Source organism: Ovis aries, chromosome 11 (assembly GCF_016772045.2).
Source record: "Ovis aries strain OAR_USU_Benz2616 breed Rambouillet chromosome 11, ARS-UI_Ramb_v3.0, whole genome shotgun sequence".
Lineage (NCBI taxonomy): Eukaryota > Metazoa > Chordata > Mammalia > Artiodactyla > Bovidae > Ovis > Ovis aries.
Window position 1 is genome coordinate 22,642,507 of NC_056064.1, and position 24,298 is coordinate 22,666,804.

General features: G+C 48.3%; 2 protein-coding genes across 3 annotated transcripts in view; both read right to left on the bottom strand.

The window, feature by feature from the left end:
* Positions 1–131: 131 nt before the first annotated feature.
* Positions 132–4,918, bottom strand: RILP (Rab interacting lysosomal protein). Its single transcript, XM_027975145.3, has 9 exons — positions 4,630–4,918; positions 4,463–4,556; positions 4,268–4,374; positions 3,934–4,179; positions 3,521–3,666; positions 3,014–3,136; positions 2,281–2,370; positions 1,943–2,029; positions 132–1,911 (listed from the first exon to the last, which is right to left on the bottom strand). Exons 1-9 carry the CDS (start codon positions 4,855–4,857, stop codon positions 1,803–1,805), a joined length of 1,230 nt encoding a protein of 409 aa, XP_027830946.1. The 5' UTR covers positions 4,858–4,918; the 3' UTR covers positions 132–1,802.
* Positions 4,919–5,609: 691 nt separating this feature from the next.
* PRPF8 (pre-mRNA processing factor 8) overlaps positions 5,610–24,298 on the bottom strand; it is a 30,686-nt gene continuing 11,997 nt past the window's right edge. For both annotated transcript variants that reach the window (XM_004012545.6, XM_060395315.1), the window contains exons 22-43: positions 24,149–24,295; positions 23,776–23,986; positions 23,469–23,585; positions 14,448–14,695; positions 14,168–14,347; positions 13,831–13,966; positions 13,579–13,748; positions 13,125–13,254; positions 12,861–13,007; positions 12,500–12,660; positions 12,002–12,193; positions 11,145–11,382; positions 10,880–11,008; positions 9,863–9,976; positions 9,602–9,775; positions 9,161–9,354; positions 8,032–8,271; positions 7,792–7,933; positions 6,687–6,827; positions 6,423–6,562; positions 6,118–6,320; positions 5,610–5,944 (exon numbers count right to left, since the gene is read on the bottom strand). In XM_004012545.6, coding sequence (XP_004012594.1) covers positions 5,790–5,944; positions 6,118–6,320; positions 6,423–6,562; positions 6,687–6,827; positions 7,792–7,933; positions 8,032–8,271; positions 9,161–9,354; positions 9,602–9,775; positions 9,863–9,976; positions 10,880–11,008; positions 11,145–11,382; positions 12,002–12,193; positions 12,500–12,660; positions 12,861–13,007; positions 13,125–13,254; positions 13,579–13,748; positions 13,831–13,966; positions 14,168–14,347; positions 14,448–14,695; positions 23,469–23,585; positions 23,776–23,986; positions 24,149–24,295 — 3,709 coding nt within the window. In that variant the 3' untranslated portion in view covers positions 5,610–5,789. The remainder of the gene's footprint in view (positions 5,945–6,117; positions 6,321–6,422; positions 6,563–6,686; positions 6,828–7,791; positions 7,934–8,031; positions 8,272–9,160; positions 9,355–9,601; positions 9,776–9,862; positions 9,977–10,879; positions 11,009–11,144; positions 11,383–12,001; positions 12,194–12,499; positions 12,661–12,860; positions 13,008–13,124; positions 13,255–13,578; positions 13,749–13,830; positions 13,967–14,167; positions 14,348–14,447; positions 14,696–23,468; positions 23,586–23,775; positions 23,987–24,148; positions 24,296–24,298) is intronic.

Consider the following 24,298-nt stretch of genomic DNA (forward strand, 5'->3'; position numbering starts at 1 on the left):
ATGGGAATCTGTTAGGTCACATTCCCCAAGGAAAGTGGGAGAAGGGAGAAGGCCTCCCCACCAGCGACAGCCAAGGGGCCATCCTGGCAGAGCTGGGCAGGGGGGATCACCGGCAGACAGACGTGGAGCCGTTTCTGGCTATCACAGGCAGTTGCTTTATTCCAATAGCTTAGGCCATCTGTACAAACACCTGGGAGGAGGGCAGTCAGCTCTCCGTTTCACAGATGGGGAAACTGAAGCTCAGAGAAGCGGCACTTTTATCTGGCCCCCAAGGCTTGGCACAGAGATATAGAAAGGACAGCATATTAAAAAGCAGAGACATTGCTTTGCCAACAAAGGGCCATCTAGTCAAAGCTATGGTTTTTCCAGTAGTCATATATGGATGTGAGACTTGGACTATAAAGAATTGATGCTTTTGAACTGTGGTGTTGGAGAAGACTCGTGAGAGTCCCTTGGACTGCAAGGAGATCCAACCAGTCCATCCTAAGGGAAATCATTCCTGAATATTCATTGGAAGGACTGATGCTGAAGTTGAAACTCCAATAATTTGGCCACCTGATGGGAAGAACTGACTCATTGGAAAAGACCCTGATACTGCAAAAGATTGAAGGCAGGAGAAGGGGACGAGAGAGGATGAGATGGTTGGATGGCATCACCGACTCAATGGACATCAGTTCAGTTCAGTTGCTTAGTCATGTCCGACTCTTTTCAACCCCATGAATCGCAGCACACCAGGCCTCCCTGTCCATCACCAACTCCCGGAGTTCACTCAGACTCACATCCATCAAGTCAGTAATGCCATCCAGCCATCTCATCCTCTGTCGTCCCCTTCTCCTCCTGCCCCCAATCCCTCCCAGCATCAGAGTCTTTTCCAATGAGTCAACTATTCGCATGAGGTAGCCAAAGTACTGGAGCTTCAGCTTTAGCATCATTCCCTCCAAAGAAATCCCAGGACTGATCTCCTTCAGAATGGACTGGTTGGATCTCCTTGCAGTCCAAGGGACTCTCAAGAGTCTTCTCCAACACCACAGTTCAAAAGCATCAATTCTTCGGCACTCAGCTTTCTTCACAGTCCAACTCTCACATCCATACATGACTACTGGAAAAACCATAGCCTTGACTAGATGGACCTTTTTTGGCAAAGTAATGTCTCTGCTTTTCAACATGCTGTCTAGGTTTGTCATAACTTTTCTTCCAAGGAGTAAGCGTCTTTTAATTTCATGGCTGCAGTCACCATCTGCAGTGATTTTGGAACCCCCAAAAATAAAGTCTGACACTGTTTCCACTGTTTCCCATCTATTTCCCATGAAGTGATGGAACCAGATGCCATGATCTTCATTTTCTGAATGTTGAGCTTTAAGCCAACTTTTTCAGTCTCCACTTTCACTTTCATCAAGAGGCTCTTTAGTTCCTCTTCACTTTCTGCCATAAGGGTGGTATCATCTGCATATCTGAGGTTATTGATATGGACATGAGTTTGAGTAAACTCCGGGATGGACATGAGTTTGGACATGTCCATGACTCAATGGACATGAGTTTGAGTAAATTCCAGGATGGACATGAGTTTGGACATGTCCATGACTCGATGGACATGAATTTGAGTAAACTCCAGGATGGACAGAGAGGCCTGGTGTGCTGCAGTCCATGGGGTTGCAAAGAGTCAGTCACCACTGAGCGACTGAACTGAACTGATAGGAAAGAAAGTAGGCTGAGCTCCTATCAGACTCGGACCAGGATTAGAGAAGAGCCAGGGAGGAGGGCAGGGAAGGAGGGAGCCTGGTCCTTTGAGGTCACACATCCAACTACAGACAGACTCCAAAGTCAGGCCTCTGGGGCAGCTGAGACCCCAGACAAAGATGTTCATTGAGAGCACAGCAGGACCCGTCAGGAGTTGGGGGCTGTCGGGCTGCCCACTGGTTCCAGGTGGGGTAGCTGCGGGGTCTCCTCTCCTCCCTGTAGCTGGCTGGGAGCCACACTGCTGGTCTCAGTCCCAGGGGCCTCTGTTTCACCCCGATACCACTGGCCAAAGCTGGGGGGAAAGCCAAGAGGTGCTTTGAGCCTGGCTGCCAGGGAGGTCAAGTACAGGGGCTGAGGGGAGCAGGGGGTGCTGCAAAAAGGGGACCCAGAGCAAGAAAGGGCAGCACGAGGCAGGGGACGGTAAAGGGGCCACCAGGGGAGCAGGAGGGTACGGGCATGCTGCTCGCTTAGGGCAGCAGGAGGGAAGGTGGGCCCCTCCACCCTCCACCCCCACCACATTTGTCCTTCCCTTCCTCAACATACAAACTCCGTATTCTGGACTCAGGGGCTGGGGGTTCAGAATGGTCTCCCTTATCGCTGGAGAGCAGGAGCCATGAGCCATCATCATCGTCACTGAGGCGGAGAAGAGCAAAGAGAGGAGAGGAGACGTGAGGGTCCTTTATCAAGGCCCTGAGGGCCAAGGGGAGTCCACTACGTTCAGCCTTCTGTGCAGCCCCCAGGAGCAGGAAGGGGAGGACAGAGCGACTTTGGGGCCCGCAAAGCTGGAGTGAAGGAAACTGGATCACTCTGCTGTGCGCCTGAAACTGTCACGCAACACTGTTAATCCACGATACGCCGACATAAAATAAAAAGTTAAAAAAGAAACTGGAGAGAAGGGAAATCTGGGGAGACAGAGGACATCTTAGGGCTTTCATTTTCTAGCCAGATACATGGCAGGCCGTGGACAGGGCCTGCAGCTACAGCCTTACCTTCACCTGCCTGGGAACAAGCAGATGCAGCCAAGACAAGAAACCAAAGAAACTGAAACCGACTGTGGAGAAGCAGAGTCAGGATGCGCAGCGAGCAGGGCAGGCGGGAGCAGCCGTGACCCAGCGAGAAGGCGGTGGGCTCAGCACGGCAGGCTTGTGGGTGGGCGGGGGGGTGACCAGGCCAGGTTAGCAGGTTCCAGAGGTGGCTAAGCTAGGTGACAAGCGCAGTCTGAGGCAATGGGTTCAGAAGGTGACCAGGCTCAGTGGGAATGGAGGCCGGGACTTACCTGCTCTCTGCTTCCTCTGGAGTCCCTAACATTTTGGCCTTGATCTTCTTCCGCTGCTTCTTGACAGCTACCTTCATGGCTCCGAGCAGAAGCCCAGGGACCCGGTGGGCTGTCAGCAGCTCCCTACAGAGGAGGAGGAAGGGCAGAGACAAAGCAGTGGGGATACTAAGAATAGGTCTAGACTCAAGTACCTGTGCATGTTGTTTCCCCTTTTGGGAACACTCTGCCTTGCTAACCCCTCTGCCCCTAAGCTTAGGTGTCACCCCTCCTGGGAGTACTTCCTTGACAGCCGCTGCTGCTGACCCTCAGCACTGGCCCTCCCCGGTATGAAAGAAGATCCAGGAGGGCAGGGACTATGTGACTCCCGTCCTCCAGTGCCCAGCATGGTGCCTGGCACACGACACCATAGATGTATCAACCACTCAAAGAATGAGGCGGGTGAACCGAGGCCAGGGAACAGGTGCGCCTGGCGCCCCCGAGCCTCTGGGCCCTGCCTGGCGCCCTCACCGCTGGAAGTAGGCCAGCTCCTCCTTCAGCAGGAACAAGTTGGCTTTGAGCTCATTCCGCTCCTGAAGGATCTGCTGAACCTCCTCTCGACTGAAGCCGCACTGCCCTGCCTTGGCGGGGAGCCCTGGCGGCAGCGGGGCATCCGCCTGTGGAAGGACAGGCTTGGTCAGTGGCGCCTAGGTTGGACAGGGACGCCTTGGGCAGTGGGCACCTCGGTTGGGCAGGGAGCCTTGGGAGGCCAGGGCGCTACCATGGGTGCCAGGCCGGGGCTCTGGCTGAGTAGGGGAGGAGGCCGGCTGGTGGCGCACACTCGTAACCACCTTCTAGCTAGCCTGTTGGCCCTGCCACGCAGTACGGCAAAACTTTCCCGAGTGCCCACCGAGAGCCGGACCGTTCCCTCATAGGGCACTCACCGGGTCCTCGGGGGTCCCCGGGGCTCTTGTGCCCGCGGTCGCCCGCTCGGACTCCCGCCTCTGCTCGCACTCGGGTCCAGCGGCCTGGCCCTGAACCGGTTCTGGAGGCGGCTCCACGGCCGCTTCGCGCCGCTGCTCTCGTTCGCTCTCGCGGTCCCGCGCAGCGCGTAGCTGGGTTTGTACCGCGGCCAATTTCTGCCGCAACTCCGCATTCACCAGCAGGAGGCGCTGCAGCTGCTCCTGCAACTGTGGGCGGAGCCAAGGGGCTGGTGGGCGGGGCACCTGAGGGCCGGCAGGGTCCCGCCCCCGGCACGTCGCCCCGCCCCGCCCTCACCGCCTCGGTCTCCTGGCTTCGCTGCAGCAGGTCGCGGTTGTACGCCCGGAGTTCGTCCCGCTGGCGGTCGGTCACCTCCTTGAGCTGCCGCAGCAGAGCGCGCTCCTCTGAGGAAGGGGCGTTCTCAGCGGCGGGCCCGCGAGAGGGGGAGCCCTGCGCCGCCCCGACCACGGAGCCCTGCAAGCCCGCACTCACCCTGTGGTCCAGAGCGCAGCTCTCTGCGGAGGCGCTCGTTCTCCTCTCGCAGCCGCCGCAGCTCGAGTTCCGCCTGCTGTGCGGATACCTGCAGCTGGGAAGGCCGCGCTGTTAGGCCAGCCCCCGCTGGCCCAGGCGGGCGGCTGGGGAAGGGCGCCATGACTTACCGAGTCCGGGGCGGGCCCCACGGCAGCCTTTTCCAGGAGCTCCAGCGCCTGCACCACCAGCGGAACGAGTCCGGCTGCGGCCTCCGGCCCGAAGCGGCGCGCCAGCTCCTGCAGCTCAGCGCCCAGGGCCCCCGCTAGGTGGTACACGAGCTCCGCGGCCGTCCCCGATCCCGCGGCCACCCGAGGCCCGGAGCCATGCGCCCCAGGCGCCGCCCTTCTGGGCTCCATGTCCCCCGAAGGCGACCAGGGCTGCGACACCCTCCTCCCCCAACTGAGGCAGGAAAAAGCCAATCAGTCCTGGCCCAGGAAGCGGCTTAGGACAGTAGAGGGCGGGGTAGAAGCGACAAGGGAGGAGCGATTCAGGGAAAAGGCTGTAAGAGTCTCAGGGCCCTGTTAAAGCCCCCAAGGTCACAGGAAGTAGGACATTCCAGCCAGGCGTCCAGGAGCTGAGGCCCAGGGCTGTAAGTGGTCACTTTCGTCAAGCCCTCCCCAGTGTCCACACCAGGCTCCACCCCTGTGTCTAGAGTCATGGGGCCTGACTTGGCTGCCAACTCTCCAGCCCAGAGGTGAGAGGTAGGCGGGCTGTCACTGACCTCAGCCAGCGGCAGCCAACTGTCCAGCCGTGTGCCTATTTCCAGGACAGGCTGAGAGTGACACAAAGCTTAAGGGGCTAAGCTGGGCTCTGCAGCTACAGAGAACAAGCCAGGAGCTTCTACACTCAAAATAGTGACTGCTCCAAGAGATGCTGAAAAGCGGTGAGCGTTTACAAGTATTTGGGGTAAAACTGGCAAATGTGGTCATAGCAGCAGGGGTGTGAAAGCCCAACTTCCCTTCAGCTCACTGAGCTTAGAGGATATTTATCCCCACAGCTCCAAACAGGGGGACTCAAGGCTCAGTCCAGCAGCTTGCAGAGAACATGTCTGGCTTCTGCCATCCCTACATCCAGAATCTGAGCTCAGGGGAAAAAAAGCTTCAAAACCTCCTATTTATACAAAATTTATTATTATACTTTTTCACAATTACAAGTCACCAGGAGGTCAACAACATCACAAGCACAGAAGAGAGAAGAAGGGGCCAAGCTGCTGAATGTCACCAGCTTGTCTGTGGGGCCACAGGCTCTAGCCTTGACCAGAAGGCTGGAGCAAGAGGTGAGGAGACGACTACGCATAGAGGTCCTCTCGGTCCGCAGAGTAGACCTCGCCCTCCTGCAGGAGAGCGAAGTTGAGGAAGTGGGAGGGCCGGTGCACCTCGTGGTAGAACTCTTTGGGATTTGCCAGCTGCAGCTCGTACTTCATGTTGGGATCATGCCGGACACCTTGGAGGAGAAGGAAGAGGCCAACGTTGGCAAGGTCCACCTGCCTCACCCAGCCTGGGTCCCTGGGCCATCTCTAAACCAGAATCTGGGCCCAAGTGCTAAGGGCGGTGGCCTAACCTCATCCCCACTTTCCTGTGCACCCCTGCCCTCAGCCCACACCCTGCCCCACGCACCCATGAAGTTGTAGTTCCATGAGGACTGGGCAGGGACCATAAAGAAGCCAAGGAAACGGTCTGACAATAGCATCTGGACCCTCTCGTAGTGCGAGGGTAGGTAGCCTTTGGGGTTGTTGCCCTTGTCTGTGTTCTGGCGGCCCCATTCATAGCCACTGGGGGTCAGCTTGTAGGCTGTCAGGGTGCAGGAGCCTGGTGTGAAGCTGGAAGAGAAATGAGGACAGAGTCAGAGCTCAGGCCACCATTCTGGGCCCTGGCCCACAATGCCTCCCATCACCCTTCCTCCCAAGGGGGCTCAAGCCCACCTGCAGGTGATGATAATGGTCTTCTCGCCATCCCAAGATGGGTTGTCAGCCATGATCTTAGCATGGGTGGTGACATCCTGGGGTGACAGCTGGGGAGACTCGTTGGGCTGAGTATGGATCCAACCTAAGGGTTCCATCTCCTATAGGAAGAGTAGTGGAAAGCTCTTTAGGGCCCAGAAATCCCACCCATGAGAGTAAAACCTCTGCCTTCCCTCCACCACCCTGAGAGCAGGATGCCGCAGCTCTCCCACTTCCTCCACTAACCTTGAGGTACTCATGCTGGGGCAGCTGGCCAGGCAGGTGCACAGTCTGGTGAGTGCCCCACTGTGGTACCATCACGATGCAGCGGATCTCCTTCACCTGGGGGTTATCTGGTGGGCTCACCCCATACAGGTATCCTGCAATCTGGAGACAAGGGGGTCAGAAACCAAAGAGATTCTTAGAACCAGCTTAATTCCCTTCTCCAGGAACAAGGTCAGAGTTCCCCAAAATGTGGCCAGAATCTCCTACATCAAAAAAGCCTGGGAGTACTTATTCAAAATGTTAAACATGGACCTCATCTCAGACTTAATCACATCAGAATCTTGAGTGGGGTCCAGGAATCGGCATTGCTCACACATTCCCCAGTTGATTATTTAAGTATTTAAGCACAGTATCCATAAACAAATGAGCACATGAGCACACAGATCAGGCATTCAACAAGCAGTGCACATCTTTAAACCCAGCACTCCGCAGCACTTTTTCCACCCTCGGTTTCTCTTCAAAACTACCTTCTTTGCCCAATCTTCTAGTTATCTTTTATTTCTTCCTGTTTTTGTCTTTTGTGGTACTCTTTGTCACACACAAGTTAATCATTTTGATGATGGTTTTGTGCTGTATATCTTATTTAAGATTATTCCATCACTAAGACAATAAATACTTTCTTCTAATAACTAGTGTTTAGTATTTCACATCCAGATTTTCATTCCACCTGGATTTGCTTCTCTAAGTGCTATGGAGTAGGGATCAAGTCTCCCTTTGCTGATTATTTCAATGTCATAAAACACACTTCATCCCACAGATGGAGTGGAATCCTCAAGTGATACACCTGATTTACTGTATACACATGAATCTGTTTCTGACTATATGATACTTCTTTCCAATAACTTCTAGGCCAATCACACATCCTCCTCTCAATTGCCATAGCTTTATAATGCTTTGGTATCTGGTGGGGGCCAAAACCTTCCTCCCTGTTTCGGCTATCCTTACATATACTTTACTCATCCATGAATTTCAAAACCATCACCTCCAGTTCCAGGAAATCTCAGGTGAGTTTTAGGCTCATAAATGCTTAGCACACACTGTGGCCTAGATGGACAAACATACTCACTTGGGCCCGAAGGTCAGATATGCAGATAAACTTCTTAAGCACATTCTTGGGAAGGATATAGGTGTACCCAGTCTCCTTGATGTCATCAGATGAAACATAGATGTGATTGGTCCTTAGGTGCAGGTTGGCAGCAGAGATGGCCCTAACAACAGGCAGGGAATGTTGGCATTTTTCAACTCAAGCACTTCATGCGGCACCAGCAGGCCTTCCCATCCCCACCCGTCTTGCCCTATGCACTACCTGACCCTCCATTCAGTCTTAGAAGAGAAAGTCTGGGTCTCGTAGTTGCTAGTGGTGGAGGTGATTATTTCGTCGCCATGCTTGTTGACAGTGCGAGTCTGGGTTGCAGTGAGCTGCGACTGTTCCTTCGTCTGCTTCTCAATCTCAGCGATCTGCTGCCGCTGCTGTGATGGCGCTGAGATCTCCATCCCCAGGATGATGTCCCGAATTTCTGACTGTGTCAGTGATGCCACATTCACACTGTGGGGACAGTGTGAGTCTCACCACAATGATCTTTTCCCTTGGTCACTTATGCCCCTAACTGCAAGCATGTTAACTGGGTGAGAAATGGAGCCCATGTGTACCCTGACCCCTGACAATCCTAAGTGATACTTATGCAGCAAGTGTGAGGTGGAAATACACTAATATGGATCAGATTTGTCACACCCCAGGCTGACCCTGTGCCTGTGCACCTTCTGACCATGCTCAAACCAGATTTAGCAACCACACCCCCACTCCACCTCAACAAAAAGTGCCCTAAAACTGGGAAAACTTTCAAAAACGAAAATCCTGAAACAAGTTCTCAGTCAGAGTTGACACGTCAGTCACCCTTACCAGTATCTGGAAATCTATGGACATTTTTGGTTGTAAAAGTGACAGGGAAAGAGAAAAAAGGAGTGTGTGTGTGTTATTAGCTGTGCTACTATGGGGTCTGGGATGTGAGAACTCCGTGTGTGTGTGTGTGTGTGTGTGTGTGTGTGTGTTGTGTGTGTGTGTGTGTGATGAGTGGTGGTACTGAGGGGTCTGGGATGTGAGAACTCCGTGTGTGTGTGTGTGTGTGTGTGTGTGATGAGTGGTGGTACTGAGGGGTCTGGGATGTGAGAACTTCCTGGACTGCATGGGCAGTAAAGAAACACCCTGCTCAAAATGGCAACAGTTCCTCTGCTGAGGAACAGTGCCCAAGAGTCAGCTTGAGCCCGGAGACACGGACACTTCCTGTACCATCAGAAGATACTGCCTATAAGCATCCCCATGACAATTTCTTGAGAATCGTCTCGGCTTAAAATGTTTCAAAAATCCCAGAAACCATACACTGAGCCGCCTGTTTCACCCCCTGCGGCTCTCCTCTGTAGCCCCCACCCCTGCTCACTTGTTTTTCTTGCCATAGTCAGCCAAGATAAGGTCCTTGAGCTGCACCTCCACCTTGATCCACTCCTCGTCCGTCAGAGTGGGCCAGATGTGGTGCGGCTCTGTGATCGTGGTCTTGTCTGGCTTCAGGATCACCTTCGCGCGGTCGTTGTTCACATGCAGGGCACGCAGGATCAGGATGAGGCGGGAGAAGGCCTGCGGAGAGGTGTGGTGGCGTGGGGTCAGCAACTGGACGCTCTTCCCTCTCCTCCAGCCCATCCCTTTGGAGACTGACCCCTAAGGGGTCCCCCTCACCAAAGACAGGGGCACTGGCTCATCCACAGGTGGATGAGGTGAAAATAACCCCCCCAAGAGGCCTGTGAGAAAGCTAAGGCACAGGACTTTCTTGTGATCCCAAACCCACTCTTCTCAGAGTGACGCTCCCAGCAAGCTGGTTTCATACCGTGTAAGATGAGATAGTCTTGAGCCAGTCGTCATAGAGGTTAAAGAGAACCATCTGCGGCTCAGTGGCTTTAAGGATGAGATCCCCAAACTTCTCCACCTTGAGGCAAGCCTGGAAGGGGAGCTGGAGCTCTGATCCTTTAATCACAATATTGGGGAAGTCCAGCAAGTGCACCTGAGACAAGATCAAGTCCAAGTTTAGAAACAGAGCCAGCAGGTCTCAGCCCTCTTTCCTCCTACTCATTCACCACCTCTCACTCACCTCCAGTGGATCCAGCATGCCTTTCCTAGTGACAATGATCTGCTTGGGCTGCTCCTCCACGGGCAGAGATCGGATCAGAGCAGCCACCTCCTCAGCTGTCTTCCATTTAGCCAACTAATAAATAAGAAAGGAGGACAGGGAAACTGAGTCTCTGCCCTCCCAGGTCAGATAGAACAGAACATCCCAGTCTTGAAACACTTACCCTTACCTTATGTTTCTACTGTATGCTCCTAATCGTTAGGTACTCAAGAGCTATAGAAAAAATGTCCAATTGTCTTGCCCCAAAGGATGTTTCAACCTAGCTGGCCAGAGGAAACTCACACAAGCTAGTGTTTGACTATATACACACTATGTCAGGGACAAAAGAAATAAAGGCTAAAGGTCACAAAAAGTTGCACAAAGAAGGAAGTCTTGAGGATTGAGCGAGACAGTGATTAACAGAGCTAAAAGAAGAGTTCATTCCAGCAAAGCCACAGAGGCAGAGATGTTCACCAGGGTCTGGGATACCAGGATCCTGGACTGACTGCCAGAGGGGCATGCTGCAGAGGACAAGAAACCGTGGCTGGACAGATGACAGCCTGCCTAGACATCAAGCACCTAGAAAACCAGAGCTACCTTAGCAAGAAGTAAGGGTCACCAAAGGCTTTGAGGCAGAGAAGAGACTTGGTGAAACCGACATTTTAAGACTATGTTCCCTTTAGAAAGATGATTTTTCATAGCCCTCTTCAAGATAGGTTAGAGACACAAGATCTAGATAAATAACAAGGAACTACTGTATAGCACAGATAACTCACGAAGCAGAAAGCCCAGTTAGTGGGTGATGAAGGACCTCAATTATTCTTGGACTTCTTACAAGAACACTTCCCAAGTTAAGTAATTCAGGGGGAAAAGTGTAAATGAGATACCCTCAAAGTTGCAAAGAGAGAAATAGGGAGATTCTTTCTCACACATCCACCCAATACCAAAGAATAAGAGGCAGCATGGTTCTATAGCCTCTCTACCCTTTAACAGGCTCACCTGCCCCAAACGCTTCTGTCCAGCCCACACAGATGTGTGAATTATCTTGAGAAACAGCTGCCCTGTGCGTGGGTTGAAGATGAAGATGGCCCCATTGATGGGTTTGGTGGTCAAGTTCCCTTCAAAAGTCTAAAGAATGATTACATCAGTTAGCACAGTCTAGACACAATCAGCCTGCTTTCCTTCCAGTATGCACACACTTGCCCAGTCACCCTCCCATAGGCATATACAAAACCCCACACCCCCACATGCGTCTAACTCTCACCTTATGGATAGTCACTCTGTAGACATTAGTGTCATCCACAAACCAGATAATCTGGTTGGAGAAGAGCTCACCGTAGTTCTGAGAGGACAGATAGGGCTCAGTGGGCTCAGATGAATAGAGCTGCAGCCCCTTACGGATCCGTTCACGTAACACATACAAGGCAGGATTTGCCTTCATGATCTTGGCCATGGCCTGCTGTATGAGAGGCTTGCTGCCAGGAAACCAGTTTCCATAGGCACTGTGAAGGGGAAAGAGGCAAGAAAGATTAAGACCAGACTAGAATTCCCAGGAACAAGGCAAAATGCAACTACAGAGAAAAAAAGACTGTTTGCCAGGCTGAAATGAAAGTGTCTGATCATCTACACAGAGGCGAGAAAGAGTCAGTGACCCAGACGAGCAAACCGGCAAACCTTAGCAAACCAAAAAGCACATGCATACTGAAGTATGGGGTGGGTGGGGGGACGAATTAGGAGGCTGATAATAACATATACACTACCGTATATGAAACAGATAAATAACAAGGAACTACTGTATAGCACAGACAACTCAATACTGTGTAATAACCTATATGGAATCTGAAAAAAAAAACTGATACAGGTATAACTAAGTCACTTTGCTGTGCACCTGACATTAACACAACACTGTAAATCAACTATAATTCAAAATTAATGGGGTGGGAGAGAGATTCAAGAGGGAGGAGCCATATGATATACCTGTGACCAATTCATGCTGATGAATGGCAGAGATTAACACAATGCTGTAAAGCAATTATCCATCAACTAAAAATAAGTAATTTTTAAAAATTAAAACAAAGTATGGGGCTGATGAAAAATACATGCTTTTGAGCCTCAACTTACCTATGCAGGTTATATGCCAGGTCAATGGCAATGAGCACACCAGTGGGCGAAGGGTAGATACTCATGTTGTCTGTGGTGTAGTCCAAGAACTTGGCCCGGGCATAACGCTCGATGTCATGGGAATCGTAGTCCCCCCAGCGCAACTGTATGTCAATCCAATACTTCTGAGTGGTGGTGCTATCCATCACATCCCTGAAAGTGGAGAGGGCTCAGGAGTCTAGGCTTCCAGGAAGACACTGGTACAACCAATATCCCCAGAACACCAAGAACTCTCAATCACTCTGTCTACATCTTAAAACCAACCCCTCCCCTATTCCAGATCAGCAAGATGCACCAGACAATCAGCAGACCTGGCTGAAGGTGTTGACAGAATCAGGAGGTAACACTGGCTTCTTATTACAAAGAAAGGCAGCCAGGGACAATTTCAAAGTAGTGCTGCTAGAAGAACAGTAAAATGAAGGTTCCCAGATGCCCAGGGCCCGGTCAGAAGGCACTTACTTAGAGTCAGCCAGCAATGAGGGCCGGGAGACATTCCACTTATAGGATGCAAACAGCAGGATATCTGCACAGGAAGAATTCATCTTATAGGACTTTCGGGGGTGGATTGTCTCCTTCTGAACTGTCTCGATCTCCAGTGCATCCAGTTCCTGATCAAACACCTGGAGGCGAAGGTGGAAAGGTTATGACTGATTATGGAAGCCCACTTGCAGTGGGGGCTGACAGAACTGAAGATAATGGGGCAGCTGGGACCACAACAGAAGTCTCATCCTTGGAGCTCCGAGGGTGGATCTCCGCACCCCAAAGAGCGAGCAAGCAAACTGGACTTTCTGTGGCGCCTTTCCCCTCAATTCAGGCGCACCTGACACAAGTCCATAACGATGCTCTCGTGGATCTTCTGCCACAGGTGAGCTCGGAAGATCTGGATAAGAGAGATCTTCAGGGTGGGGATCTTGCCGTGCATGAAGATACCAGTCAGGTCCAGCTGCACCTGAAAGCCCACGTACACCTGATGGGAGACAGAGAAGGACAGTAGAGACTGAGAGACTCTGGTTCTCAGGATACAGTTAAGGAGGGAGAACCCTTGCTTCAGTTTCCCATTCCCATTTCTACCAATCACACTCACGTTGGCTCGGTTGATGGTTGGGGACCACCAGAGGGTGAATCTCCGATTGGGAATCTGGTTCAATCCTGATCGCTGAGCATTGGTGAGCTTCTTCCACTTCATGGACTCCTCAAAACCACTGGCTTTCTCCCTGGGAAACAGAGGAAATCAGGTAAAGTGATGTCCTACCATCCCCCCAGAGCACTGCTGACCTCCTGGGGTGGCTGTCTGGGAAACACCACAGTAGAAAACAAAGGCACACAAGGGATGAATTCAAGAGAGCTGTGACATGTGAGAGACCACTGTAGAGAGAACAGGGATTTCCCTGGTGGTCCAGTGGTTAAGACTCCACATGTCCACTGTAGGGGGTGTAGGTTTCATCACTGATCAGAGAACTAAGATCCCGCAAGCCCTGTGGCACCGCCAAAACATAAGAACCAACTAGCAACCGTTAGGAAGAGAATAGAATCCTCACCAGAAAAGCCCCTCCCAAGTAGGGAAGTAAGTGCCCTTGAAGAGGGTGTGTTCCAGAATGCCTTCCACGCCACCCAGGGCCTGGATCATGTCAGTACGGTAGTTGTTCAGGTTCCAGAGCTTCCCATCATGCCGCTGGTGTGTCCACCAGAAAGGGTTCTGCTTCAAAACCTAGAAGGCAAGGCAGGTCCAGTCAAGCTTCCAAGAGCCCACTGCCCCAGGTTCCCAGAACAACCACAGTCCCCTCCAGTACCTGGTACTGCTTAAAGTCAGTTCGAACACGCCAGCCCTTATCATAAGCCAGTGTGTGCCTGTCCTTCTGGAAGAGAGTGTTGATTCGGGGAATGCCACGATCCCATGAATCTTCTAGATCTTCTAGGGTCAGTCGTCTGCCAAGGAAAAAAGATCAAACTTAAATACATGTATGAAAAGTTCAGCATTCCTCCCTAGCCAAGGATAAATATTGTCAGATATAGAACCTACTTCCCTGACTCCACAGAATACGGCATGCTCTGTCCTGACCTCTAGACAGGGCTCAAAGGTCACCCCTCCACCTCCGACAGAACTGCTACACCCTTGTGGATGCCCACCTGTTCTGAGCAATGGCCTCTTGTCTCTTGAGCGCATACTCAGCCCAGACCCGCTGAGAATCAATGAACTCACTCTCCCATGGCTGTATGTAGCGATACAAATTGGGAATCAGCTGGTCTTCTTCATGGCTCATTCCTGAACGGAAGTGTGTGATACCTACATCTGTCTGCTTGGACCACCTGTTCGGGAGCACAACCAAGATTAGAAGAAAAACAAAGGCTAAAAATAAAGAAACATCCTTTTCCTCAGGGGCTAGCAAGATTCTTAGCAAAGTCCTACCTGAGGTCAGACTGGGGAATGAGCACATGGCCCATTGAGAGCATGCCAAGTCCACCCAACTCCTTAGGGGTGTAGAAAACGACAGGGGGGAATCGACTCGGCATCTTGGAGTTGAGGCCAATCTTGATTCGTGTCTGGATCTTGTTCTCACACTTTACCAGCAAGTCCAGGAGCTCCTGGGTGTTTACCACAGCCTCTCGAAAGTATGTCATAAGACCAATAAGAGCTGTGTTCCACTTATTCACAATCTGAAGACAGTGAGGAGAAAGTAAATTATCAATAAGTCCTTGCAGGGAGAGGGCATGTGGCTGGGAATCACTAGATACAATTGGCTAAATTCTCTCTAGTTCTCAAGAAAGAGCTGAGCTCAATGTCATTAGGGAAGTGTGTATACATCAAAATCACTATGAGATATACTTAACACCCATTGAAATGGCGATGAGTGAGTGACAAGTATTAGCACGGATGTGAAGAAAATATTATCATATACTGCTAGTGGGAATATAAAACAGTATAGCCACACTGAAACAGCCTGGCAGTTCCTCAAAAGATTAAACAGAGTGACCCAATAATCCAGGTATATACCCAAGAGAAATAAAAACTTATGTTCACACAAAAATGTGTACATGGAGTTCCCTGGTGGTCCAGTGGTTAAGAATCCACCTGCCAATGCAGGGCACAAGGGTTTGCTCTCTGGTCCAGGAAGATTCCACACGCCACAGGGCACCTAAGTCCATGTGCCACAACTACTGAGGCTGAGCTCTAGGGCCCAAGCTCCGCAACAAGAGAACAAGAGAGCCTCTGCAGTGAGAAGCCCACACACAACCAGAGAGTAGCCCTCGCCTGCTCCAACTAGAGAAACACCATGCACAGCAGTGAAGACCCAGCACAGCCTAAATAAATACATTAATTAAAAAGTCACATTAAGAATGTGTACACAGATTGTTCATAAAAGCATTATTCATAATAGCCAGAAAACAGAAAATCCCCAAATGTCCATCTACTGACAAAATGTGATACATTAACAAAATATTACGAAATATTATAACGAAATATTATTTATCCATGAAAAGGACTGAAATACTTATACACGCTATAACATGGATAAACCTTGAAAACATGCTAAGTGAAAGAAGCCAGATGAAAAAGGTCATATCCATGGGCCACTTATATTAAACGTCCAGAACAAGTCCATATAGACAGAAAATAAGAGGGACTTCCCTGGTGGTCCAGTGGTTAACAATTCACCTAACAATGCTGCAGATGCGGGTTTGAATCCTGAATGGGGAACTAAAATCCCACATGCTGTGGAGCAACTAAGTCCCAGTACTGCAACTACTGAGGCCGCATGCTCCAGAGCCCATAGGACATAATATGTGCACCACACGAAAGAGCCCGCATGACGCAACAAATCTGCCGTGTGCTGCAGCTGAGACCCAGGAGCCGCAACTACTGAGCCCGCATGATGCAACTACTGAAGCCCACACGCCCTAGAGCCTGTGCTCCACAAGAGAGCACGCTGCAATGAGAAGCTCGCCCGCCTCAACTAGAGCAGCCCTCGCTCGCTGCAACTAAAGAAAGCCTACACAGCAACAAAGACCCAGCACAGTCAAAAATAAACAGAAACAACAGACGCTGGGATTAGCAGACAGACCTACAGCATTTATAATTATGCTTGAATATATAAGAAAAACATGAACATAATGAGGAGAGAAATTGTTGTTAAAGACCCAAATGAAACTTCTGGAGATACAAATTTCAGTATCTGAAAATTTAAAATATATTGATGAGATTTACAACATTTTAAAACTTCAGAAGAAAATAATGAAGGCAAAATAAATACTCTTCCTGACAAACAAAAGCAGAGCATATTCACTGCCAGTAGACGCTTATTACAAGCGGTGTTAAAGGAAATTCTTCAAGCAGAAAGAAAATACCAGAGGGAAATTTGGATCTACATAAAGTCATGAAGAACACCAGAAACAGTATGTGGGTAAAAAGACATTTTTTCTCATTTTGTAATTTCTATAGAAGATTAAAAGGCTGTTCAAACCCCAAAGAGCAACAATGTATCACTATGTTTATAATATAGGTACAGCTAACACTACAAAGAATGAGGGGAAAATGAAAGTAAACTACTTACTGTAAGGTTATCATACGATATGTGATGTAATAGACCAGTGCTCACAGTAAGACAGAGATGTACACTGTAAACCCTAGAGCCACCAAAAAACCAAAGAACCGTAGCTAATACTCAAAGAGTAGAGATAAATTAAAATCATACCAAAATCCCCACTTAATCCAAAAAAAACTTGGAAAATTAGTTACTCAAGTTTTCCTCGGTCTCTTTCACAGATCTATGTTATGAAACCTTTTTCTCATGTTTAAAAAATAAGTTAAAAAGAAGGCAGGAAAAGAGGGAAAAAACCAGAACAACGAACAGACGGCAGATTTAAACTCAACCATACTGACAGTTATCTCAAGTTTAATTGGAGTGTTTAGACTACTTGTATGGCAAAGACTATTCAAATGAATTTAAAAAGCAAGAACCAACTAAGTGCAATCTGTAAGAAGTGAACTTTAATTATAATGACATAGCTTAAAAGTATAAAGATGGAAAAAGACATCCAGGCACACACAAGACAAAGCTAAAGGGGCAGTACTGACACCAGACAGTGTAGACTTTAGAGCAGAGAGGACTACAAGGAACAAAGGGCATTTCATGATGATAAAGGAGTCGATTCATTAAGAAGATATGATAATTCTAAAGATACTGCCTACTTAATAACACAGCCTCAAAATATAAGAAGCAAAAAAAAAAAAAAGGATGGACCTGTTGAAATACTAAGACTCAAAGAAAACAAAGCATATAACGATGCCCAAGGGTATGGACTCTATATGCCTTGTCAGGGTGCCAAGAATGCTGCTTCTACCTACTGAAATGTCTATGTGTGCACCAGCTGCAAAGTTAATTCCTAATTCCAGCTGTGTCTTCAGGTACATGATAACAGCATTCCACCCGGCACACACCTTGGTCATCACTCATATGCAGGTTTCTGAAGAAAAAAGTTTGTCTCAGCGAAATGGCTCCCTACTCCCCTAAACCTGCTAATCTCCTGATGACTCACTGGTTTTCCATCTGCAAGCCAAGTACGTTTGTCCAACTTTCACTAAATATTCAAAAGATACCAGAGCAGTCTAAATTTCAGACATCCTTTCATGCTCAAAAAAGGTATAAATTTCTGGGAAAATGTCATGTGTCTTTATATTATAAGCTTAAATGAGTTTAATAAAGTGAATGGTATCTCTGAAGCCAAAAATAAAAAGAGGAACCTGGAAGGGGAAATAAATCCACTACTTCCAACACTCCTCTTTCAGTAATTGACAGAAATAGGCAAAAGAAAAAAAAAGACATTAAAGGACTTGAACACCACAACTTACAGAACCTAAATGACATCTGTAAAACCCAACAATAGCAGAATACAGATTCTTTTTCAAGTACACAGGAGACAGTCACCATATAGGCTAAACCATAAAACAAGTCTACATTTGAAAAACTAAGATCATAAAGATCTGACCATAATAGAATTAAACTAGACACCAATAACATAGAGGTATCTGGAAAAACACCTCAATATTTGAAAATTAAACAGCATACTTCTAAGTGTGGATAAAATAAAAACTCACAAGGGAAATCAGAAAACATTTTTAACTGAACGAAAAGGAAAACCTATCAAAATTTGAGGGATGCAGCTAAAGCAGTGCTTAAAAGGAGATTTTTCAGCACTGAATATGTCCATTAAAATGAAAGGTCCAAAACTGTCACTTAACCTTTAACAGACTAGAAAATGAAGAGCAAATTAAACCCAAAGTAAGCAAAAGAATAGAACCAATGAAATAGGAAAGAGAAAAAATAAAATTAAACAAAACCAAAAGCAATTTTTGAAAAAGATCAATTAAAAAAGAGAATAAACTAAAAGTTTATTCCAAAAGATATAATCAAGGTTTTAAGGCAAGGAATGTTTGTCAGACAATTGAAGTGGAAGATCACACTGGCTGGAGTTATCATAGGTATGAGCCTTGAGCGAACAGTATTCAGGACAGGCAGTACAAAGTGACCCCAGAGTGAGGTAACAGCCTGAACCAAGTCACAAAAGCAAAACCGAGCATCTGAGCAATAGACCTACAGAAGCACCTGGGGGCCAGAACGGGCTAGATCTGGGAGTAAAGCAAACAGACTTCAACAGGATACCTGAGGCTTAGTAATAAGTTCTCTGACTGTATTTGGCCCTTGGAATCACAAGCTGCATGGTTTGTATCACAGAACACCCCAGTTCTGCTGTAGCTACCAGTGCTGTATTGCTGGTAGGCAGTAAGTATGAATTCCCAGACAGCATCATGTTTCTTTAAGAACAGCAGCAGTTTCCGGGGATGAGTGGAAGCAAGAAGGAAATGACACTGAGTGATTCCATGTACCATGGTTAAAAACTTCACACGTTATGTCTTCATAAATGAGACAAATTCAGCGTACATAACCTGCACATCGTAATACATGACCAACTTGGAATGTAATGTGGAAAAATAAAACTGACGTTAGGACGATGGGTTGCTGGTGTTTTATGGATTTTGTATTTTTTTTTTTTACTATAAATGAAAACATAACTTAGAGAAATTAATTATAACTTTTACTGTTTCCTTTTAAACCACGATATAGTAGAGACCAATTTTTTTTCTATTTAAAACTAAATGTATGGTTGCGGTAGGGGCAGGGGAGACAAAGATGCAGAGAGGGTTTTTTACGGCATGAAAACTGTATGTTATTTTAGCAATGGATATGTCTTCCTATCGGCTTCCCAAGTGGCGCTAGTGCTACAGTCCACGGGGCTGCAAAGGGCAGACACAACTGAGTGACTGAGCACAAGTATTCTACATTTGTTCAGACCCAGAGAATATATGCCACACCAAGAGTGAACCCCAAGGTAAACCTGGGACTTTGGATGGTCACGATGTGTCAACGTAGGTTCACCTGTGGTAAAAATGTACCACTCTGCTGAGGAACGCAGGTGCACGGATTTTATGGGAAATCTTGGTACCTTCCTATTTTATTATAAAACTAGAACTGGTCTAAAAAAATGTTTATTAAAAATAATGTAAAATAAAAATCAAAACAAAAAAGGACAGAGAAACACACCTACTGCTGGGCAAAGATGTTTGTTTCCTCTTGGCTTTAGACTTTAAGTCATCTACACATGCTTATAGGGACTCCCTGGTGAGAGGGAGAGAAGACAGGGAACTCGGCGGGAGTTCCTGTCGGTCCTCCAGAAGCTAAAGTTAGGTAGGTTGTACCTTATAGGTCAGGTGCTCAAACGTGGTATGTTGCTATTTTCCTTCTGTTATTTCTGGCACTTACCAGAGTCTTGTTTAAATGTTCCAGTCTTATTTCATAGCCACTACTAGGACTGAAGGCCTCCTGGCTCCAAGCTTGGGAGAGCACACTACCCATACATAAAGCAAGAATGCACCTAAAGCTGTAGCATCAGTAATGACTACAAATGAGTCCCCCATTTTACAGATGAGGGAACTGAGGCCCACAGTGGGTGAGTGACTTAACTCAGATCCCAACCAGTAACGCGGCAGAGCTAGGACTGAACCTAGTCTGACTCCCGAACCATTATTCTAACAACTACATCACACTGCCCCCTGACCTCTGGCTCTAACCTCTCACACATCTATTCCCTTGAACCCCGCCTTTCTTCCCCCAGAGCCACTCGTCTCTTCTGGTCTCGTCCTTCTCCCCGGCCCAATATCCAGGATTCCAATGGGGTCAGCACCTTTGACTCCCTGCATCCAGTCCCTCACGACGCCCCAGCAGCCCTCTGACAAAGCCCCTATCCTCAATCAGCACTAGAATCGATATACCTTCTCCAGCCCCTGGCTGAGTCCCTGAACAGCTAAGTCCTGGGAAGAGGCACTCACAGTTGTCTTCAGTCTCTTAAACCCCTCAGTGCAGTTTCTTCAACAGCTGAATCACACCCTCACTGCTGCGCTCAGTTCAACATCCTATGCCCCTCACTCCAGCCCTGGCAAAACTGAAAAAAGCAAGATTTGTTACAGCTTCCCACTATACTTATCTACATTCACATCAATACCGACCTCCTCCTACTAGGTTCAGAGGATGCTTCCCGGTACCTACTCCTGCTGAGCGGACACCGCTCCATCGCTTATCACCTCTCTGCTGCACTCAGAACACTGCTGGCTCCCTGCTGTGCACAGACTCCCATCACTCCCATTTAAAATACCTGCCCTGACTTCTATCTCCCTCTAGATGGCGTCTCTACGTTCCTCCTCCTCCAGCTGCTCTGGCAAACTGACAGTCCTTGGTGTCTCCACTCCCTCACTTCCCATAAAGCCTCACCCACTGCAATCTGGCATCTCTCCCCACTATTTCTGAAACAGCTCTTGCTAAGGTCACCAATGACGTCCTGACTGCCAAATCCAATGGCTACTTGTCAGGCCTTATCTGACTGAAACACTCTTAGGCAACTGACACTGTTAAGTGCCTGTCCCGATTCTTGACAGGCTTGGCGCCCGTGGCCCGGCACTCGCCCAGTCTGGCCACACTGATGCTCAGTGCTCCCTAAGGTTTCAAACTCATCCCTCTGCTCTTCTTGCTCCTTCCACTTTCCCCAGATAATCTTGCTCATCTTGAGCTTTCAACCATCGCCTTTATGCTGACAGGCTCTTAAACCTACATTTGCAATCCAGACATCTTCTCCAAGCTCCAGGCTGCAAAGTTATCTCTACCTGGACATCCTATAGGAACCTCTAAGTTCCCCCTAACCTTTTACTTTCTCATCTCATTTCTCTCCCTGGAGCTTCAAACCTGTAATACTTTTTTTCATCAAACCTAAGAGGTACTGCTAAGAGGAACAAAATACATACACTTATATATGGATACATTTACCTTGGAACTGAAGAAATGTGATTTCAGGAAGTATCTGCTGGAACCTCTATCTGGATGTTTTTAGGAACATCAAACTTCTTACACCCTAAACTAAATCCTTTTATCTTCTCTCCTAAACACACTCTTCTTCCTGTAGTCTTCCAGTTGGTGGCTCCATCATCCATCCAGTCACCCATACCAAAAACTGAATGTTATTTTGACTTCCTTTCCCTCTGGCATATCACCACAATGAAGCTCTGCTGACTTTTATCTACTAACTACTTATCAAATCTGTTCCCCCCATCCCTCTACATTCACTGTTCTCATCATTTTTATCTGGCCTTCAGCAGAGCCCCCAAACCTCATCTTTCTTCCTACTCTTCTGAATCCACCTTCCCCACAGCTGCACGAGTGAACCACCTAACACAGAAACCGGAACAGTCACTCCCACGCTCAGGATCCTTATGGGATTAATGAGGCAGTGATGACCTCCATCATCTAGCTCTTACCTATTCCGCCTCCATCTCTTCCATAATTCTATTGCCCCAAACTTTTTATGGCCCCAGACACTATGCTTGCTACTCTTCATACCTCTGGCTGAAAGAAGGCCCTCCCTCACCTGTCTCTCACATCTTATTTCTTTTGGGAAGTCTTTCTCCCTTTCCCAGACTGGGCTACAGTCAAGAATGCGAGGACTTTCACTGATCCCCAAATAACACGAGAGCTCTAAAAACATATGGTACTACAGTTCTCTTGACTATGCATGTCTCTCCAACCGGGCAGTGAGCTCGAGGAAAGCAGAGACTCTCACAGGCAGCGTGTGTGTATGCCTTGAACACATGGAAATGAACGAGTTAAACAATTCCTATCATCTGACTCTAGAGGATATAAACCAACCTAAGAAGACAAATACTGTTTCCTTGCACTATACCCCCCAAAAATGTACCATGAGGGATTTGAGATAAGGAATATCATTTTTAAAAAATGTATCCTTCACAAAACTATTAAAAAAACTCTACTAAAAAACTGAAAGCCTTCTTTATTACATATTTAAAGGGACAGGAAAGCCAGAAGGGGAGAAAATGCTACAGCTAAGAGTTACTCTAAGACAAGTCAGGAGAAGGTGATTTTTTTTTTTTAACCCACTGGGGGATTTTATTTCTATATATGCGCATTGACAAAAAATCCCAGGTTATCCCCCCATGTGTTTTTATGTCTTGCTTCTTTGCGGTCCACGATGCCAACTGAGTTGTCAGCACAATGAATCCAAACTGATGGGGCAAGAACAGAATATACCGCCACTTTTCTAGATCTTTGAGTTGCACAGCAAATCTGGGGCTGATCACCTCACGACAGTTGTTTAATCTGCCCGTAAAGTTCACAGTTTTGCCTGCTTTGTGATCACTAGTGATTTCAAACTCACCAGTATCATGCTGCCTCGTCACCACAGCTAGAAACTGGACAATGACTTTGAAATACAACCTGATAAGAACCTAGACTTCCCTTTCTTTTTGGTATAACTGATGCTCTTGAGAGCAACAGCCAGGACATTCACGTGCACCATTTCTAGAACGGGAAAACAGCAGAAAGAGCAAGGCGACTTTTTAAACCTTGATAAAACATAAGCCCACACAGTTAAGTAATCTTCAGATTACTCTTTCTCAATTCCAGCTGCCTTCCAAAGGGGTGGAGTGGGGGGCTTTGGAAGCAACTGAAGAGGAAATAAACAAAGATACCTTGTTATACTTGCTTTTTAACATGCATGCTATATTAAAGGTCAAAAGATTAAATGTATGACCTGGATAACAAGCCTTCAAATTTTTTTTTTTTTTTCAAGCCTTCAAATTTAAAAATCCCACTTCTACTCTCAACTTAGAAGCATCGCAACTACACGGATGTAGGCTATAGAATTCCTACAGGGAATTCTCAGGAAACCACTGTAAATTGATCTGACACTCTAAGCTGCTGTACCATGAAGCATGGAGACTGTACTCTGAACACAGCTGGGAAAGAAGAACAATAAAGCAGGGAAGGACCGAAGGGATGAGCTGGACAGAGGCCACGACTACTGTGCGTACCTTCGTGAAGGTGGTGGAGCCAGAGGCCATCAGGATTTGGCGCACGCGGTTGTGGAAGCGCTGCATTGACTCATCATCCACACGCAGGAAACACTGAGCTGTCCGCTCTTTAGTCACCTACATCACAAGCTCAAGGTTAACCACCTCTGGAAATGCCAGGGGAACAAGAAACAACTCTGACCACCACTAAGCCCTAGGCTCCCAGGAAGGCCCAGCTGACAATGGAAAGTGTGCTGCGCCTTTCACCCCACACCTGTGAGGATGCAGCTGGGCCTACTCCTGCCCCCGGCCCCACCTGAGACTGTACCTCGTTCTGTAGGTTCCAGACCCCGTCCTTGTGGGTGAACTCCTCATAGCTGGTGCGGCACTTAGGCAGGATGCGGCACTCAAAACCACACATGTTGAACAGCAGGTTGGGGTTGTCCTTACTGTACACGGATACGAAGCTGTTCTCCCACTGAACTGTAGTCACTGAGCGTGGCAGACGGTTCTTGATGTCCCAGAACACTGCCCGACCCCTGCCCACAGAGAACACAGGGTCACATAGGTCTCTTGGAAGGAGCTTCCCTTCAAAGGCCAGCTAGACTGATGACGTCCTGACAGAACACGCCCTCCCACCCAGGACACCGCCTGATCAAGTCCCTTTAATCATCCTCTGGGTCCCTCAGGCTTAGACTCACAGGTTGACATCATGCTTCATTAGGCGCATGCGGGCGTCTCGGGGCCAGCACTTCTTGTTATTGTAGCCAACGATGTTTTCGTTGTTGGGGTCAGGGTGCTCTGTCAGGTAACGCTGGATAAGGTCCCGAGCCTCATCCGCTGTGAACCTA